This window comes from Narcine bancroftii, chromosome 6 (assembly GCF_036971445.1).
Source record: "Narcine bancroftii isolate sNarBan1 chromosome 6, sNarBan1.hap1, whole genome shotgun sequence".
Classification (NCBI taxonomy): domain Eukaryota; kingdom Metazoa; phylum Chordata; class Chondrichthyes; order Torpediniformes; family Narcinidae; genus Narcine; species Narcine bancroftii.
The window spans coordinates 202,627,643-202,646,341 of record NC_091474.1 but is presented as its reverse complement, the minus strand read 5'-3'; the positions used below and the strand labels follow the sequence as shown (position 1 = coordinate 202,646,341).

The 18,699-nt window shown below is 42.8% G+C and overlaps 1 protein-coding gene across 4 annotated transcripts in view; it reads right to left on the bottom strand.

The window, feature by feature from the left end:
- map7b (microtubule-associated protein 7b) overlaps positions 1-18,699 on the bottom strand; it is a 138,957-nt gene that overhangs the window by 31,306 nt on the left and 88,952 nt on the right. For all 4 annotated transcript variants that reach the window (XM_069887229.1, XM_069887226.1, XM_069887227.1 and 1 more), the window contains exons 9-11: positions 6,466-6,602; positions 6,069-6,247; positions 4,695-4,854 (exon numbers count right to left, since the gene is read on the bottom strand). In XM_069887229.1, the coding sequence (XP_069743330.1) occupies positions 4,695-4,854; positions 6,069-6,247; positions 6,466-6,602 (476 nt within the window). The remainder of the gene's footprint in view (positions 1-4,694; positions 4,855-6,068; positions 6,248-6,465; positions 6,603-18,699) is intronic.

Sequence of the window (18,699 nt, the reverse complement as noted above, 5' to 3'; positions counted from 1 at the left end):
TTTTAATCATCCAGTGTCTTGCTGACGAAACTTGCCCCATCAAGGTTTTCAAGATGATAACCTCCTTCTTTCAGGCCACCACAGAGTTCCTTTTTGTTTCTCTTATTCCAAATGAAACATTAGACAACCAGTCCTCTCTTCTTGCATGAACCACAAGGGCTTTGACTAGGCCGAACCAAAAATTCACAACCCATCTTCCAAATGGGGTTTTCCACAAGCTTGCCAGCTTGTCCTGTTCCAGTCCCAGCTGCTGTTGCTGACTGTAACACTGTAGAAATGATATGTGCGTGTGTCTCTCTTTCACACACAGAGACTCTCTCTGCTTGCAAAACCACATGACCCTCTTAGAACAGCTTCAGACAATCTGCAGCTCCGACAAGCTCTTCCATCCCTTTCCTTTTTGTGAACAACAATCCATTAGTGAAGTCTCTTAGGCACTCTCCAAAGCTCTTGCAAAGGCTGTGAGGCCCTGACATGTCTAGCATTAGCAGAACTCCAGTATTTCAAATAAGATCTGTTTTAAAGTGTTTGTATGTGGAAGGCTGGCGGCAAAATTCTGCATGCCAAACTGCATGAGTTTTTCAAGCTCTGCTGGGACCAAGGAAAACTGCCTCAGGACCTTCGTGATGCCATCATCATCACCCTGTACAAAAACAAAGGCGAGAAATCAGACTGCTCAAACTACAGGGGAATCACGCTGCTCTCTATTGCAGGCAAAATCTTCGCTAGGATTCTCCTAAATAGAATAATACCTAGTGTCGCCGAGAATGTTCTCCCAGAATCACAGTGCGGCATTCGCGCAAACAGAGGAACTACTGACATGGTCTTTACCCTCAGACAGCTCCAAGAAAAGTGCAGAGAACAAAACAAAGGACTCTACATCACCTTTGTTGACCTCACCAAAGCCTTCGACACCGTGAGCAGGAAAGATCTTTGGCAAATACTAGAACGCCTCTGATGCCCCCCAAAGTTCCTCAACATGGTTATCCAACTGCACAAAAACCAATAAGGTCGGGTCAGATACAGCAATGAGCTCTCTGAACCCTTCTCCATTAACAATGGCGAGAAGCAAGGCTGCGTTCTCGCACCAACCCTCTTTTCAATCTTCTTCAGCATGATGCTGAACCAAGCCACGAAAGACCTCAACAATGAAGACGCTGTTTACATCCGGAACCGCACGGATGGCAGTCTCTTCAATCTGAGGCGCCTGCAAGCTCACACCAAGACACAAGAGCAACTTGTCCGTGAACTACTCTTTGCAGATGATGCCACTTTAGTTGCCCATTCAGAGCCAGCTCTTCAGCGCTTGACGTCCTGTTTTGCGGAAACTGCCAAAATGTTTGGCCTGGAAGTCAGCCTGAAGAAAACTGAGGTCCTCCATCAGCCAGCTCCCCACCATGACTACCAGCCCCCCCACATCTCCATCGGGCACACAAAACTCAAAACGGTCAACCAGTTTACCTATCTCGGCTGCACCATTTCATCGGATGCAAGGATTAACAAAGAGATAGACAACAGACTCGCCAAGGCAAGTAGCGCCTTTGGAAGACTACACAAGAGAGTCTGGAAAAACAACCAACTGAAAAACCTCACAAAGATTAGCGTATACAGAGCCGTTGTCATACCCACACTCCTGTTCGGCTCCGAATCATGGGTCCTCTACTGGCATCACCTACGGCTCCTAGAATGCTTCCACCAGCGTTGTCTCCGCTCCATCCTCAACTTTCATTGGAGCGACTTCATCCCCAACATCGAAGTACTCGAGATGGCAGAGGCCGACAGCATCGAATCCACGCTGCTGAAGATCCAACTGCGCTGGGTAGGTCACGTCTCCAGAATGGAGGACCATCGCCTTCCCAAGATCGTGTTATATGGCGAGCTCTCCACTGGCCACCGTGACAGAGGTGCACCAAAGAAGAGGTACAAGGACTGCCTAAAGAAATCTCTTGGTGCCTGCCACATTGACCACCGCCAGTGGGCTGATATCGCCTCAAACCATGCATCTTGGAGTTCGGCAGGCAGCAACCTCCTTTGAAGAAGACCGCAGAGCCCACCTCACTGACAAAAGACAAAGGAGGAAAAACCCAACACCCAACCCACCAATTTTCCCCTGCAACCGTGTCGGCCTGACCCACATCGGACTTGTCAGCCACAAACGAGCCTGCAGCTGACGTGGACAGTTACCCCTCCATAAATCTTCGTCCGCGAAGCCAAGCCAAAGACTAAGTAACTTTTCCCAATTTATCTCCCAAAAATATATCAATATACTCTGTCACACGAGGAATTTAATTTCCTGTAGACTGATTTTAATGCCAAGATCAACTAACCACTCAGCACTTCTGCCAAAATATGGTCACAAGTGCTTTAGTCTTGTCTTTGTCATTAATACTTTGTCACTAAGGAGAGAAAGCTTCTCGAGGCTGCTTCTTTCTAGTGCTGTCTTATTGTCCACCATTGTGAATAACTAGATATGGCAGGACTACAGAGCTGGTAGAAGGAGAATTTAGCTGTTTATTGCTTACAATTATTGTTTTCAGCACAGCAATTCTATGTTGCAATATCGCCAAAAAAAAATGACATACCAACTTGGCAAAGCCCCGATGCTGGTCATACTTGGTATTTAACCAAGCTTAATTGTTTGCTTTGATAGAAATAGTAAAGCAAGGTTTGTGCCAGGCTATACTACTGATTGTGGTGGGACACCTTTTTCCTGCTGCTTAGGATCCACAGCTCTTTATGGATGTCCAGTGGACATCAAAGATCTGTTCCATGTACAATTTGAGTATGAAAGAACATGATATTTGGGTGGATTTGGGATAGGGAATGTCCTCAGAATTTAAAAAATGTTCATGGCGGAGAAAAATTGAATCATGAACTCAGGACTATTTTATCCTAAGCCATCATATTTCTCCAGTTAATACTGACAACTTCCACAGCTATACCCTCTTCCCTGGAAGATACTGCCATATTTGCCTTTGGTAGGACTGCTCTGCAAGTGGGATTGTATTGGAATCTGGCCTACTGTTGTAAGGTATTAGTCCATGAATACAATTAGATCAGACTGCTGTTTAACTCACCTGCAGGATAACTTTCCCAATTCATCTTCTGTCCACGCTAATACAAAGAGATATTGCCAACACTATCACAGCTTTGCTACATCCAGTTCAGTACACAAATCAATAATAGGCAATGCATCTGGTGTTATCCTTTTCCTGTGTTAATGTAATAATTAAGACCATTTCACAAGATAGTTAACCACATAACCAGTCAAGCCAAAGCAGAGTAAAGGACACAATTCTAGATTCTTAAATTCACAGATATCCCATTCTCCTTATTACTGCACGCCTGCGTATTACCAGTCAGACAATTTAACTACTGCAACACCATTTGTACCTTTCAATGAAAATTAATCACAGGCGGGGGTGGGGGGCAACTCTTTAAAAAAAAAATGATGCGGTTAGGACATGTAAAAAATTTGAACATAGAAACTCAATTTTAATTTTCCATTTCAAGTTAATCTTGAAGGCTTCCATCCAGTAGCTATTCTTATAACTCAATGATACAAATACTTGGGTGATATATATATACCATACTTTAGTTTATAAGTTTAGGATTCAGTTGCTATATTTTTATGTTTACTCATCTTTCATTAAAATACTTAATCTTTATGCTGTTGTATTCCTGATGTAATTTTTTTTTCCAGTATGTTTATATTGGGCAACCTCACCAGGCTTTGAGGAGAAACAAATCACTGAGTTTCGAAGACTTGTTGGCATCCTTGTGAATTCTTTTCATTGGCAAATTCCAAGAAAACTAGTTTAAAAAATTAAGTTTTCTCAAGTTTTGCATTAGTTATAATTTATGCAGTATGGTAACAGGCCTTTTCTGAGCCATGAACCCTCGCCACCCAAATAGACCCATGTGACCAATTAAGCCACGATCCCCGTACATCATTGGTACATGGGAGGAAACTGGAGCACCTGGAAGAAATTCATGTGGACAAGGAGAGAACATACAAACTCCTTACAGAAGATTTGAACTCAGGTTGCTGGTGCTGTAATAACATTGCACTAACTGCTACACTAACCGTGCCACCCTTAAGTGCTTCATAGCAGTTTAGAAATTAACAATGGTTCAGGAAAACAGTGCAACTACAGACTAGGTCTATCAAACCCAACTAGTTAATAAAAGGTAGTTTTGATGATGCAATTTAAAATAATAATACTTAAACATTGATACAGATAATGAAATGTTTAAGCCAGAAACTTGGGACAATGGTAAGTCTTAAGGATTGGCTCAAAGGAGGAGGATATAGAGATTAAGAGCTTGAAGAGAGAAAATATCAGAAATGAAGCATCTTAAAAATGATGTATAAAAATCATTGCAAGAATGCCAAAATGGAGAAGCTTTGCACTGATGGGGATGTCTGCATTAATAGGGAAATTTGATAACAGCCAGGGATCTGAAAACAACAAGAAGAATTCTGCTAGATTGAAAAGCAATTCAGGTCAAGTACAAATATGACAAATGAGGTAAAGCAAGCATCAAACTTCCAATTATAATTGTAGCCTGGATTTCTGAAAAATGCCAATTCACTCACTTATTTGCTAAAATTTGGATGCATTTTTCTTGTTGTAAATTACTGAAATTTGAATAAAACAATCCAACGAACCTACATCAAAATAATAGCACACCTTTCTCTCTCCTCTTGTTCTCTTTTCTCCTCTTCCTCTCGATCTCTCTGTTCCCGTGCTATTCGCCGTTTCTCAGTCAGTAGCCTTGTGGCCTCTGCTGCATCGGTGGTACCTGCCGTGACCTTGCCAGGAGTAGCAGAGAGCATGATTGGAACACTTTCTATACAAATGGGGGAAAAAAAGAATTTTGATGCAAATTTTAAAATGCAAGTAGTGAAAAAATAGATTTTAAAAACATTCATTTCCAAATGGAACATGATTTTCCAATGATCAAAAACATCAGAACTGGGGTTAGGTCATACCTGCTCAAGAACACTTTCTCACTTCACACCCCTTGAAAATATTCAGATATCTGGTATTCAAGACACAGATTCATAACATTTCAATGTTATGATTCTGCCTTTGTACCTCTGGGATGTAGAAGTCCAGAGTCTTGGCCCTTGAAGGAAAGATTCCTCATCGCCTCAAATGTGTGTACCTTGTTCAGAAAGTGTGCCTCCTTGTTCTGGATATCCCTCAGGATGGAAACACCCACTCACCATCCACCCAACCAATCCCCCCCCCACCAAGAATCCTGTCTCAATAAGATCTCTTCTTATTCATCTAACCTCAATATAGGCTCAACCAACTCAACCTTTCTTCATACCTCAATCCCATTATCCAAGTAAATAATTTTCTCAGTACTCCCAGCAATGCAAGTTTGTCATCTTTTAAATATGGAAAATTACACAGTATAGTGTAAATGCAGTGGGGCCAAGCAGCAACCAGTAAAACTGTACGAAACTGCCATACTTTTATTCTTCATAGCCCCTACAACAAAGGTCAAAATTATCCACGTGTTGTAATTACACCTTTAATTGGACACAAACAATCTTGCTGAGCCTGTACACTCATGTCAAGAAGCAAAACATCGATACCTCAACCCAATGGCATGAACATAGAAACCAGATCCCTTGTGTTTTCCTCCCATATATACTCATTTGTCTGCTTAGTTTTGTTCTCCATTTGTTCACCTTCCCCATTCACATCCTCACTGGTTTATATCTGCCCATTATTCCCTCCCATATCTGATTCCACCAATCACCTATGAACCTCCATTCACACTGTTCAACGTATTGCTATCTTTCCTGTTCCATCTCAATCCTGATGCAGGGTCTTGACCCAAAATGTCAACTTGTACTGTTTGCATCCAGATGCTGCTTGACACAAAGTTTTTCTGCATTGTTTCAATTCATCTTGAGACATTATAATATAATTATTGAGAGATTGAGGATAAGTTTCTTGGTAAATTGCATCATTAAACTCTGGTTTTACATTAGCATTTTGAAAAGACATCAGCTGTTTACCATCAAATGCAAGATATTGCATATTTACCTGCATCCTCTTGAGGTTTTGGACTCACCACTTCTTGGTCTTGTATTTCACACTTGAATCCCATCATTGGATGAACATTTCCAGGTGAAGGTGGTCCCTGAATTGATGAATTCTTTACTGAGCCAGATGGTGAAATAATCAATTTTGGATTCACCACAGAAGTGTTTTTTGGTGATAATCTATGATAAGCAAAAGTAAAAACTGTTCAGATGAAACAAGGTGAAGTCACTCATTTCAAAACCCAAAATGCCAACCACAATTTTACCAACCTCCAAAATATTCCCACATTTTGTTCTCAAGTTTAATAATTTTGCAGTGTCATGCAAATTTTGATATTTTGCAACTGTATAATAACAAAGCTGTTGCAGTTAAAATAATAAAGGTGCACTTTCCTTACCGAATAATGGATGGCACTGGCAACTTATATTTTGCATTCAAAGGGGAATATGACCTCTTTGCTGTGGCATTTGTAGCATGAGTTACAACTGCATTCTTTTCCCTTTCATTTTCTCTCTCTTTTTCTCTTTTATCCATCTAAGATAAATAAAAATTATTTCAAGACAAAAATATTACCATTAATTATCCCCATTGAAAGGTATTTCAATATTAAAACAGACAAAATAAAAATTTGCATACATTCACTACTAATGTAACATGTTAGCAAAATAATGCCTACATCAGTAACATTGCTCTAATGGCACCACAGGGAAAACACCTCCCATTTGAGAAAGAGAAGCAGAAGAGACGATCCACAAGACAGTGTCCATGGTGCTGGACGTGTTAGATGCTCTGAAGCTGAAGATCACACAGGTGACAAGCTGTTGGTGACTTGAGGCAAGAAATCCACACAGGGTGTGGGCGACTGTGGTTAGGAAATTCGCACCAGGCTGCAGACTGCTGGAGACTGGTTTGAGACTGGCTGAAGGGGTATCAAGTATCAGATGTGAGTGTGTGCTGAGGCCTTCCTGATCGTGTCGGAGATTTGGATCTGGAGCTCAGGTTGCTGATGGTTTGGATTAAGGCTGTGTGGATGCGGAGGCTACAAGAGCGCTGTACACAAATCCATAGACACTCAGTTACTGGGGGACTCTCTTTTGCTTCTCTTTCTCTGACTGTAAGGGGTGCCAGGCAATTTCTGCTGATGGCAAATCCATTGTCTGACTCACTAAAGGAAATTTCGTGTAATATGACATTCTCTGCATGACAATAAAAGAACCTTGAAAAACCGCTCCAAGTACTATTTATTTTTATTGCACTATTTGATGTATGGGCTTGCATGCTGGGCTAGCACACAAAACTTTTAACTGCATCTTTATAAGTGTGACAATAAAAAAAAATTCATTATTAGAGTTCCACAGCATTGAAACAGACCCACTGACCCAACTTGTTCATGTTGAAACAAGTTTGTTCCATTTGCCTGCATTCAGCCCATATCCCTCTAAATCTTTCCTATCCATGTACCTGTTTAAGCATCTTCTGTACATCACAATTGACCTCTCTTCTATCACTTCCTCTAGCAGCTTATTCCATATACCACCCCATCTATATGAATGTGTCCCTCTCGTCCCTTTCAACTCTTTCCCCTCTTTCCTATGCCTGTTTGTTTTAGATTCTGTTATCTTGGGAAAAATCTATCCAAGGTCCTTTTCTCAACCTTTTAAATCCCAAGGGGAAAAAAATCCCAGAATATCCAACCTCTTCTTATAATTCAAGCCTACCAGTCCTGCTAACATTCTTGAGTCTTTTCAACACCCTTTCCATCTTAATATCTTTCCTATAACTAATTGACCAAAACTGTGCACAATACTCCAAGTGCAATCTCACCAACATCTTGTGCAGTTGAATGCGCTGGCATTCAGTGCCACGACTGATGAACTCAAGTGCACCTAGTCTACCCATTTCCACTTTCATGGATTTATGTATCTGTATTCCAAGTATTTTTGTTCTGTAACACTTCCCAGAGCCATGCCATTTACTATGCAAGTCCTCCCATAGTTTAACCTGCCAAACTGTAACACCTCACATTTGTTTGAGTTAAATTCCATCTGCCATTCCTTGACCATTTTCTGAGTTCCTCTAGATTCTCATGTAATCTTAGATAATCATCAATCCACTATACTGTTAATTTTGGTGACATCCACAAGTTTGTTAAAACCATGCGAATTACATTATCATCTATGTTAATGATTAAGTAACAAATAGCAGTGGATCCAGCACTGATCTCTGCAGCACACCACAGGCCTCCAATTTGAGCAAGAACCTTTCACTACCACTTGGTCTTCTACCATCAAGTCAATTCGATATCTTATTGGCCACCTCATGCAATGAATCCCATGCAATCTGACCTTTTCAACCGGTTTACAATGAGGGACGTTGTTGAAGGCCTTGCGAAACCTGGCTTAAAAATTTTTTGGTTCAAAAAAATTCAACCCACACAAAAGCTATAGGGATTATTCCTAATCAGTCCTTGTCTTTCCATTTAGATCCTGTCTCTCAGATTCCCTTCCTCTAATTTACCCATGACTGAAGCTCAACAGCCTGGCTTATCCTTACAGCCTTTCAATAAAAACACAACATTAGCCACTTGTGCTTCGTGGGGATTTAAATCTCTCTGCCAGGGCAACCATAATTTTTCTACAGCTTCACATAACTTCTTGGGATATTTGTTCAAACAACAAGGATTTATCTATCTTTATTCATTTTAAAACCTCCAGCACCTCCTCTTCTGTAATGCAAATTCCCTTCAAAACAATGGTTTACTTCCTAAAGTTCCCTCATCTCCAAGGCGAATACAGGAGAAAATTACTAATTTGAGGCCTCTCTGATTTTCTGAGGCCCTGAACATAGATGAAGTTGTTAATCTTCTGCAGACTGTATTCTTTCGCTAGTTACTCTTACGCTTTTAAAATACTTTTAGAATATCTTTGCATTCTTCTTAGCCTCAACTGCCAGACCTATTCCATCTTCCTCAAGTGAACTCCTACAGCCTGCATGCAGCTCATGGCGCCCTGAAACCTTGTTAGAACGCGATTTGTTAATCTGCGACTTGCTTGTAGCGTGGGTGTCTGTGGACCCCTAAACTTTGCAAATTTTGAAAGATAGATGGATGAAAAAAAGGATGGGTTTGACAGATTATTGATATGCATTTTATAAATTAAATACTTAACTTATTTTTTAATAGATGTGTTTGACTGACATTTTGTATATTTACAGCTTGAATTTAGTTTCTTTGAAGGTGTTAATCTGCATAAATTACCTCCATTATCACGAATCGATTTACTTCTCACCTATATAACACCGTGCTTGATCAAACCGCATTAATTATGTTCTTTTGTTTGGCTCATCTTGTGAAAATTTAACTGCAAGTATGATTAAGAATCAATATATAAAGCCCTGGTGTTGGAAGTCACATCATCAATTGCTCAGAATCTCATCAGCGCTACAGCACTTCAAAAGACGACGTAAAATAAGTTGATTAAAATTCAGAATACCAATATTAAAAGAATGCGCTTGCTTTCTTTCATTGAAATTGTTAGTAGCGGATCCTTCGAAAACTGGTAATATTTGGGTTTGATTATCCGCAGGCACTCTGACATATATGCATCTGTTCCGTGACTCGGCTGTCACGCGGTATGAAACCTTAGACCCCAACTGTCGTGTTCTAATGAGGTTATACTGTCTTTGCTGGACTTCTGTCTTTCACAAACACATCCCTCATTTCTCTTGAGCAAATTCTCTGGCCAGCCAGGGTTGAGAGAGTGCAAGAGAGAATGAGAGACAACCTAGAGAGAAACAAGTTAGGCACATGGAGAAGCTTGAACTGTTAAAAAAAAAGACCATCTGTATGGTTTTGCAAAAGCAGATCACATTTTGCAAAGTTGATTGAATTTTTTTTGATGGTGTGATAGAGATAGTTGAAGGAATTACAGCAGATGTTGCAGATGACCGAAAAATCAATTATAAAATTATACATTACAACTCAAATTATCCAAAATGGTCAGGACCGGGCCTATTTTGGATAAACTTTTTTTTTTCCCCAGAGAACTGGTGTTTTTTAAAAAACAGCCCAGTAGCAACAGCAAATCAATTGTAAGTGTTTTTTTCTTTGGCTTGGCTTCGCGGACGAAGATTTATGGAGGGGTAATGTCCACATCAGCTGCAGGCTCGTTTGTGGCTGACAAGTCCGATGCGGGACAGGCAAACACGGTTGCAGTGGTTGCAAGTGAAAATTGGTTGGTTGGGTTGGGTGTTGGGTTTTTCCTCCTTTGTCTTTTGTCAGTGAGGTGGGCTCTGCGGTCTTCTTCCAAGGAGGTTGCTGCCCGCCGAACTGTGAGGTGCCAAGATGCACGGTTTGAGGTGATATCAGCCCACTGGCGGTGGTCAATGTGGCAGGCACCAAAAGATTTCTTTAGGCAGTCCTTGTACCTCTTCTTTGGTGCACCTCTGTCACGGTGGCCAGTGGAGAGCTCGCCATATAACACGATCTTGGGAAGGCGATGGTCCTCCATTCTGGAGACGTGACCTACCCAGCGCAGTTTGATCTTCAGCAGCATGGATTTGATGCTCTCGGCCTCTGCCATCTCAAGTACTTCGAGGTTGGAGATGAAGTTGCTCCAATGAATGTTGAGGATGGAGCAGAGACAATGCTGGTGGAAGCGTTCTAGGAGCCGTAGGTGATGCCGGTAGAGGACCCATGATTCGGAGCCGAACAGGAGTGTGGGTATGACAACGGCTCTGTATACGCTAATCTTTGTGAGGTTTTTCAGTTGGTTGTTTTTCCAGACTCTTTTGTGTAGTCTTCCAAAGGCACTATTTGCCTTGGCGAGTCTGTTGTCTATCTCGTTGTCGATCCTTGCATCCGATGAAATGGTGCAGCCGAGATAGATAAACTGGTTGACCGTTTTGAGTTTTGTGTGCCCGATGGAGATGTGGGGGGGCTGGTAGTCATGGTGGGGAGTTGGCTGATGGAGGACCTCAGTTTTCTTCAGGCTGACTTGTAAGTGTTTAAACAACAACAAACAACAAGGTAAGCATTTTTAAGCATTAAAATAATGTTTAATTCTCACCAAAAAAAAAGCTGGCCATTGCCAATCACAGATACCTCCCCACAGAGGCCCTGCTCATGCTGGGAGCCCAAGGTCCACTGCTGCGTCCACTGCTGCCTCCACTGGGAGGCTGGCATCCTCGGTCAATTCCAAAAATATTTTGGATAAATGAGTATTTCTTATTTGTTTTGAATATCCTTATTTTGGAGAATCCAATTTCAGATAATCGGAGTTCTACTGTAGGATTCCATTTAATGACTGAATCTGCAAAATCTGAGCCTCACTCAACAACCCACTAGGGAATTGGATCCTTGATTTCCTCACTTCCATGCCACAATCAGTGAGGATTGGCAAGAACATCTCCTCCACAACCTCCATCAGTACCGGAGCATTACAAGTTTGCTGACTTAGCCTGCTGCTCTACTCACTTAACACCCATGACTGTGCGGCTTGGTACAACATTTACACCATCTATAAATTTACTGACAATACCACAGTAGTGGGCTGTAAAAAAAAGTGGCAATGAGTCAACATACACCAGGGAGATTGACTGAATGGCGTACTAATATCAACCTCGCATTGAATGTCACCAAAACCAAGGAGTTTAGGTGGACTTCAGCAGGAGAAAACCAGAGATGTATGATACAGTGATCATTGGGGGAAAATCAGAGGTGGAGATGAGCAAATTTCAATTCCAGTGAGTCACAATTTCTGAGGATCCTTCCTGGACCCAACACACGAATGGCATCATGAAGAAAGAATATCAGCACCTCAACTTCCTCAGGAATGGAGGAGTCACGTGATGGAGTAGTGGCCGGTAGGGGAATACCAGCCCTCTCCAGAAAAGAAAAAATAAAGTGAAGAAAATGCAAAGTTCAAGAAATACAAAACATAACAAATAAAAAATAAAGTTGAAGAGAAAAGAAAGAAAATGGCACCCAAGAAGGAAAAAGTAAAAACAACGAGACAAAAAGAAGAAGAAAAGACGCCGTAAGAGAAAGAAGGAAGGCCTTACCTGCATGAAGAAACAGGGAGCCGTCGTGGAGAAGAGCCCGTTCTCAGAGGTTGGTGACAACCCCACAGAGTTGCGACCCCCCAACTGCTGGACTGCAAAAATGGCTCTCTAATCCAAACAAAAGTGCGCTTACTAAGGAAAAGGAGAACACCGACAGGAGAGGGGCTCAGCCGAGGAGTGGGCAAACACAATGCGACCAGCTAAGGGATGCCCGACACCAGCACTCTCAGCTGGAACAGGAAAGGGAGTGAAAGGAAAGAAGAGCAGCAGCAGGAGGCCCAACAGTGGAATACCCCTGTAGAAGAGGACCAACATCAAGAAGCAGCCCTGCAAAGTGAGACAAGCAACTCATCAGGAAAGCCAGAAGAGACACAGATACAATGAAGAGAAGAAGACGACACAAACAGGCACAGACACAGAAGAAGAGAAAGAAGACCAAGATCTGCACAGAGAAATAGAAAGTAAAACAGATGGACAGAATATAGATAAAGTTTTTTTTCCCCCAAGAACAAATGAGAGCATTAAAAGAATAGTTGACAATAAAATTTAGTGAAATTAAAAGAAAAATGAAAAGTACAGAAGAAAAAGTGAATAGATTAAAGCTGGTCATGACGATATAGGGAAAAGATTAGAAAATGTGGAAGAACGAGAAATGGCTGTAGAAATGGAAGTGAATGACTTAAGAAGAAAATGATAAAAAAGTTAGAGTCACAAGAGTTGTTAGCTCAGGAAATTGACATGTTGGAAAATTATAGTAGGCGAAACAACAAAAATAGTCGGCCTAAAGGAAGGTGAAGAAGGCACTGATATGAAGGAATTTAAAAAAGAATGGATCCCAAAGGTCTTGAGAATGACAGAAATACAGGAAGGAATGGAAATAGAAAGGGCTCACAGAGCACTAGCTCTGAAACAACAGACATATCAAAAACCAAGATCCATTTTAGTAAAATTTTTGAGATATACAACAAGAGAAAATATACTGGAGCGGGCAAGGAATAAAATTAGAGAAGACAATAAACCATTGGAATACAAGCATCAAAAAATATTTTTTTACCCAGACACAAGTTTTGAACTCTTAAAGAGGAAGGAGTTTAATACAGCAAAATCGATCCTATGGAAAAAAGGTTATAAATTTATGTTAAGACATCCAGCTGTGCTTAAAATGTTTATACCTGGGGAGCAAAGCAGACTGTTCTCGGATCCGGAGGAAGCACGAGAATTTACAAAACACCTGCAGGACAGAAGGAGAGATGAAGAGTTGTAACAAGAATGAAGATTGGTGATAAAATATATATAAAGATGTAAAAATAATGTTTATGTAAGAACTAAAGAAGGGAAAGAGAAGGAAAGAAAAGATGTAAGGGAAAAATGAGGGTGAACTTTGTTATGTGTAAAAAAAAGTCTTTTCTGGGGGGGGTGGGTGGGAGAGAATAACCGTCACTGCGAAATCAGTTGACGCTTGCGAGCGGGTTTGCAATCCAAATAAGGGATAAGGGGCAACTCAGGATGGGGTGGGGGGAACATTTGGGGCTAAGAAAATATTGGATGTGGGAGTTGCTGAAGTTTAAAAAGGGAAAACTGAGAAATGAAAATGGGGAAAAGAGGGATGGTGGTGGTGAGGAAGTGGAAATGTGGTGTAACAGGATATGAGATGGCCATGTTGAATTATATGACTATAAATATTTAATGGAATACATAACCAAATTAAACGGAAGAGGCTATTAAATTTACTAAGAAAAAATAGACATAGCATTTGTGCAGGAAATGCATCTAACTGAAATGGAACATAACAAATTAAGGAGAGACTGGGTAGGGCACGTAGCGGCAGCATCATATAATTCAAAAGCTACAGGTGTAGCTTTATTAATTAATAAAAATGTACCAATCAAAATAGAAGAGGAAATAATAGATCTAGCAGGAAGGTATGTAATGATAAAGTGTCAGATATACCCAGAATTTTGGAATTTGCTCAAAATATATGCACCTAATGAAGAGGATCAAAAGTTTATGTAAGATATTTTTTTGAAGATTGTAGATACGCACTGATGAGGGTGATGCGACGCTTGTTTTGAAGGGGGAGTCGCATGGACATGATTCGGTCCGAGAGGCCTGTCGGAAGGTTTTCGAGTTTGGAGGCAATGAAGCTCTTGACCATGAAGCCTACACCAGATAGGCGTCGTTCATCCGAAGGCTTGTCAGACCAGTAGAGTGTGTAGCCCGCGCCGCGTTCTTGGAGGCTGCCTACATCTGCCAGGCAGACTTCACTGAGAGCGGCTATGTCGATGTCAAGTCTGAGGAGTTCTTGTGCAATGAGGGCAGACCGACGTTCAGGTCGGTGGCTGTCAGCCTTGTCTAGCATGGTTCTGATGTTCCAGCATGCTAGCTTGAGTTTGTGAGCATCTTTTGAGGGGGAGGACGTGGAGGGGGAGGACGTGGACCTGTCCTCGGGCCTGCGCAAAGGAGCTTTTAGGTGGAGTGCAGTGCGCGCAGTACTGGCCCCACCCTTTACACCCATAGTTCGTGTGCCGTGGCCAAGCAAGCTGGGACGTGGCAGCGAGGTCCTTGGGTTGTAGGTTTTATATCGGAGTGGCCTTCTCCTATGCAGGTTTCTTACCTGGGCTGGAGGGCTCTGCCTCCCCTCCTAGGTCGGACCATACTGCCCGGACCGGGGCCGAGGCCGCCGCAGCTCTCCCTGTGCCCTGACTGGGGCCGCCGTCTCCAAGGTTGTCATCCTGGGCGACTTCAACGCTCGTGTCGGCAAAGACTCAGAAACCTGGCCAGGAATCCTGGGCAAGCATGGCGTCGGCAAGTGCAACGACAATGGGCGCCTCCTGTTGGAGCTCTGCGCAGAACAGCAGCTTGTCATTACAAACACCCTTTTTCAGCAGAGGGACAGCCTTAAGACCACCTGGATGCATCCCCGATCCAAACACTGGCACCTCCTGGACTACATCCTGGTGCGAGAAAGTGACAAACGAGATGTGCTCCACACCAGGGTCATGCCTAGCGCGGAATGCCACACTGACCACCGGCTGGTTCGCTGCAAGCTCAACCTTCACTTCAAGCCAAAGCCCAGGAACAGTAAAGCCCCCAGAAAGAGGTTCAATGTTGGAAACCTGCAGTCAGACGAAGCGAGAGGAAACTTCCAGGCAAACCTCAAAGCAAAGCTCGATGATGCAACCCGCCTCACGGACCCGTCCCCTGAAACCCTCTGGGATCAGTTGAAGACTACCATACTGCAATCCACTGAAGAGGTACTGGGCTTCTCCTCCAGGAAAAACAAGGACTGGTTTGACGAAAACAGCCAGGAAACCCAGGAGCTGCTGGCAAAGAAGCGAGCTGCCCACCAGGCTCACCTTACAAAGCCGTCCTGTCCAGAGAAGAAACAAGCCTTCCGTCGCGCATGCAGCCATCTTCAGCGCAAACTCCGGGAGATCCAAAATGAGTGGTGGACTAGCCTCGCCAAACGAACCCAGCTCAGCGCGGACATTGGCGACTTCAGAGGTTTCTACGAGGCTCTAAAGGCTGTGTACGGCCCCTCACCCCAAGTCCAAAGTCCGCTGCGCAGCTCAGACGGCAAAGTCCTCCTCAGCGACAAGATCTCCATCCTCAACCGATGGTCAGAACACTTCCAATCTCTTTTCAGTGCCAACCGCTCAGTCCAAGATTCCGCCCTGCTCCAGCTCCCTCAACAGCCCCTAAGGCTAGAGCTGGATGAGGTCCTCACCCTGGATGAGACATATAAGGCAATCGAACAACTGAAAAGTGGCAAAGCAGCAGGTATGGATGGAATCCCCCCAGAGGTCTGGAAGGCTGGCGGCAAAACTCTGCATGTCAAACTGCATGAGTTTTTCAAGCTTTGTTGGGACCAAGGAAAACTGCCTCAGGATCTTCGTGATGCCACCATCATCACCCTGTACAAAAACAAAGGCGAGAAATCAGACTGCTCAAACTACAGGGGAATCACGTTGCTCTCCATTGCAGGCAAAATCTTCGCTAGGATTCTACTAAATAGAATAATACCTAGTGTCGCCGAGAATATTCTCCCAGAATCACAGTGCGGCTTTCGCGCAAACAGAGGAACTACTGACATGGTCTTTGCCCTCAGACAGCTCCAAGAAAAGTGCAGAGAACAAAACAAAGGACTCTACATCACCTTTGTTGACCTCACCAAAGCCTTCGACACCGTGAGCAGGAAAGGGCTTGGCAAATACTAGAGCGCATCGGATGTCCCCCAAAGTTCCTCAACATGATTATCCAACTGCACGAAAACCAACAAGGTCGGGTCAGATACAGCAATGAGCTCTCTGAACCCTTCTCCATTAACAATGGCGTGAAGCAAGGCTGCGTTCTCGCACCAACCCTCTTTTCAATCTTCTTCAGCATGATTCTGAACCAAGCCATGAAAGACCCCAACAATGAAGACGCTGTTTACATCCGGTACCGCACGGATGGCAGTCTCTTCAATCTGAGGCGCCTGCAAGCTCACACCAAGACACAAGAGCAACTTGTCCGTGAACTACTCTTTGCAGATGATGCCACTTTAGTTGCCCATTCAGAGCCAGCTCTTCAGCGCTTGACGTCCTGTTTTGCGGAAACTGCCAAAATGTTTGGCCTGGAAGTCAGCCTGAAGAAAACTGAGGTCCTCCATCAGCCAGCTCCCCACCATGACTACCAGCCCCCCCACATCTCCATCGGGCACACAAAACTCAAAACGGTCAACCAGTTTACCTATCTCGGCTGCACCATTTCATCAGATGCAAGGATCGACAATGAGATAGACAACAGACTCGCCAAGGCAAATAGCGCCTTTGGAAGACTACACAAAAGAGTCTGGAAAAACAACCAACTGAAAAACCTCACAAAGCGTATACAGAGCCGTTGTCATACCCACACTCCTGTTTGGCTCCGAATCATGGGTCCTCTACCGGCATCACCTACGGCTCCTAGAACGCTTCCACCAACGTTGTCTCCGCTCCATCCTCAACATCCATTGGAGCGCTTTCATCCCTAACGTCGAAGTACTCGAGATGGCAGAGGTCGACAGCATCGAGTCCACACTGCTGAAGATCCAGCTGCGCTGGGTGGGTCACGTCTCCAGAATGGAGGACCATCGCCTTCCCAAGATCGTGTTATATGGCGAGCTCTCCACTGGCCACCGTGACAGAGGTGCACCAAAGAAAAGGTACAAGGACTGCCTAAAGAAATCTCTTGGTGCCTGCCACATTGACCACCGCCAGTGGGCTGATATCGCCTCAAACCGTGCATCTTGGCGCCTCACAGTTTGGCGGGCAGCAACCTCCTTTGAAGAAGACCGCAGAGCCCACCTCACTGACAAAAGGCAAAGGAAGAAAAACCCAACACCCAACCCCAACCAACCAATTTTCCCCTGCAGTCGCTGCAACCGTGTCTGCCTGTCCCGCATCGGACTTGTCAGCCACAAACGAGCCTGCAGCTGACGTGGACTTTTACCCCCTCCATAATTCTTCGTCCGCGAAGCCAAGCCAAAGAAAGATACGCAAGGGAATATTGATAGGAGGGGATTTTAACCTTAATTTGGATCGAATGTTGGATAAAACTGGACAAAAGACGAGCAAAAAGAATAAAGTGGCCAAATTTATGGTTAAATCAATCCAGGAAATGAAACTTATGGATATATGGAGGAGGAAGCACCCAAGAAGAAGGAATACTCATATTATTCGAGTAGGCATAAAACATACTCAAGGATAGATAGGTTTTTGTTGTCGGCCCATATTCAAGGGAGAGTTAGGAAAACTGAATATAGAGCTAGATTACTATCTGATCATTCACCCCTGTTATTAGCAATAGAACTGGAGGATATTCCACCAAGAACATATAGATGGAGGTTAAATTCCATGCTACTTAAAAGGCAGGAATTTAGAGAGTACTTTTAAATTAAAACGTACTTTGAAATAAATACGGAATCAGTGAAAGACAAATTTATATTATGGGATGCTATGAAAGCCTTCATTAGAGGGCAGATAATAAGTTATGTAACTAAGATGATAAAGGACTACAATCGGGAAATAGAACAGTTGGAAAGGGAGATAGTAAGTACAGAAAAGGAACTAGCAACAAGGGATGATATAACAAAAAGAGAATTGGAGGACAAAAAAATAAAATATGAAACATTACAAATGTATATGGTGGAGAAGAACATAATGAAAATAAAGCAAAAGTATTATGAACTAGGAAAAACACACAAAGTATTAGTCTGGCAACTTAAAACAGAACAAGCTAACTGTATTGGCATCAAGGAAAAAGGACTAACAAATTACAATGGAGATTAATGAGAACTTTAAGGAATTTTTATGAACAATTATACCAAACTGAGAACGAGGGGAAAGATAATAAAATAGAAGAGTTTTTAGCTAAAATTGAACTGCCGAAATTGCAAGAAGAGGAACAAACTGATAAAACCATTTGAAATAGAGGAAGCACAGGATATATTAAAAAAGCTTCCGAACAATAAAACGCCTGGAGAGGATGGATTCCCAATAGAATTCTATAAAACACTTAAAGAGTTATTATAATTCCTCCTCTCCTGGAA